The 1,515-nt window shown below is 64.2% G+C and overlaps 1 protein-coding gene across 1 annotated transcript in view; it reads left to right on the top strand.

Annotated features, from left to right (window-relative positions):
- ETH_00003965 (uncharacterized protein) overlaps nucleotides 1–1,515 on the top strand; it is a gene marked incomplete at both ends in the record, with an annotated part of 3,522 nt that overhangs the window by 184 nt on the left and 1,823 nt on the right. Inside the window, one exon of the mRNA XM_013377450.1 lies at nucleotides 2–1,495. Coding sequence (XP_013232904.1) covers nucleotides 2–1,495 — 1,494 coding nt within the window. The remainder of the gene's footprint in view (nucleotide 1; nucleotides 1,496–1,515) is intronic.

Genomic DNA, 1,515 nt, shown 5'->3' with positions numbered 1-1,515 from the left:
GGCCCCCTCGGGGGCCCCCTCGGGGGCCCCCGAGAGGCCCACCGAGGGTTTGCTGCAGCAGCTGACTGAAGCTGGGCTCAAACCCGAATTTGTTGCTCCCCCAGGCACTGCAGCAGATGAAGAGAAGCTGCACGCTCTTGCTGCAGCAGCAGAAGCTGCTGCTGCAGCACAGGAGCCGCAGGCGAAGGTACCCAAACTGGAAGACGGAGCGGCAGCAGCAACAGCAGCAGATGGCCCCGACGGCAGCAGCCAGAGAAGCAGCATAAGCCGCAGAAGCGTCAGCAGCACCAGCAGCGTGCACAGCTGGAGCGGCGGCAGCAGCAGCAGCAGACACAGCAGCAGCTCAGCTGACTGGAGCGGCAGCGGTGAGGCCAGCAGAGTGACAAGGGCCTCTAGACCGGGAACTGCTGCTACTTCTGTTGAGTGGTGGCTGCAGCAGGGGCCTTCTGCTGCTGCTGCACAGCAGCAGCAAGCAGCTGCGGGGCAGCGAGAAGTCAAGCCGGAGCAGCAGGATGATCGGCAGGAGCTGCTGCTGCAGCTGGAGAGCATGCAGCAGCTGCAGCGGGTGCGGAAGCTGCAGCGGCAAAACACTGTCAAGCAGGCGCTGCGGCTGCAGCGGGAAATGCTGTCGCAGCACGTGGCTTCGATGCAGCAGCAGCAGCAGATGCAGCAGTTACAGCACATGCAGCAAGTGCAGCAAATGCAGCAAATGCAGCAAATGCAGATGGGGCAAACCCGGCTTGGGGGCCCCCCTCCCGGATTTCCCATGGGGCCCAGAGAACCCGGCCTGCAGCAGCTGCAGCAGCTGCAGCAGCTGCAGCAGCTGCAGCAGCTGCAGCAGCTGCAGCAGATGCAGCAGATGCAGCGGATGCAGAGAGGGCCACCACCTTCGGAGATCGCGGACGCGCAGCGGGTGCACGAGAAGCAGCGGGGTGATGCCCGGAAGGCGAGAGACGCAGCAGCAGCAGGAGGCACTAAACAGCGGCCGTCAGAGTCGGAGCAGCAGCAGCAGCAGCAGCGCGGGAGTTCACGGGAACGGCGCGCCGACCGGGATTCGCTGCATCAACAGCGGCAACGACAGAGCGCCGCGCTGCAGCAGATGCAGCAGGCGAAGGATCAAACAGCCATAGTGCAGCTAATGCAGCTGCAGCAGCTGCAGCAGCTTCAGCTGCAGCAGCTGCAGCAGCTCCTGCAGCAACAGCAGCAGCAGCAGCAGCAGCTGATGCAGCAGTTAAGGAGCCAGTCGGCAATGAATTCCGCTGAGCAGTCCCTGAGACAACTCCAGGATTTGCAGCACATGCATCTGCAGCAGCTGCAGCAGCTGCAGATGCAGCAGCTGCAGCAGCTGCAGCTGCAGCAGGTGCAGCAGCTGAAGGCCATGCGCTCCTCTAGCTCGCTGGCCTCTCCCTGGTCGCCTACGCAGCAGCAGCTGCCGCTGCCCCCGCCGATGCTTCCCGAAGCAATGCTTGCAGGTCCCGGCCCGTTTGCCCAGGCAGTGAAGCCCCCGCAGCAGCC

The sequence above is a fragment of the Eimeria tenella genome, genomic scaffold (assembly GCF_000499545.2).
Source record: "Eimeria tenella Houghton genomic scaffold, Eth_scaff52, whole genome shotgun sequence".
NCBI lineage: Eukaryota > Apicomplexa > Conoidasida > Eucoccidiorida > Eimeriidae > Eimeria > Eimeria tenella.
This window is presented reverse-complemented; position numbering and strand designations above follow the sequence as displayed.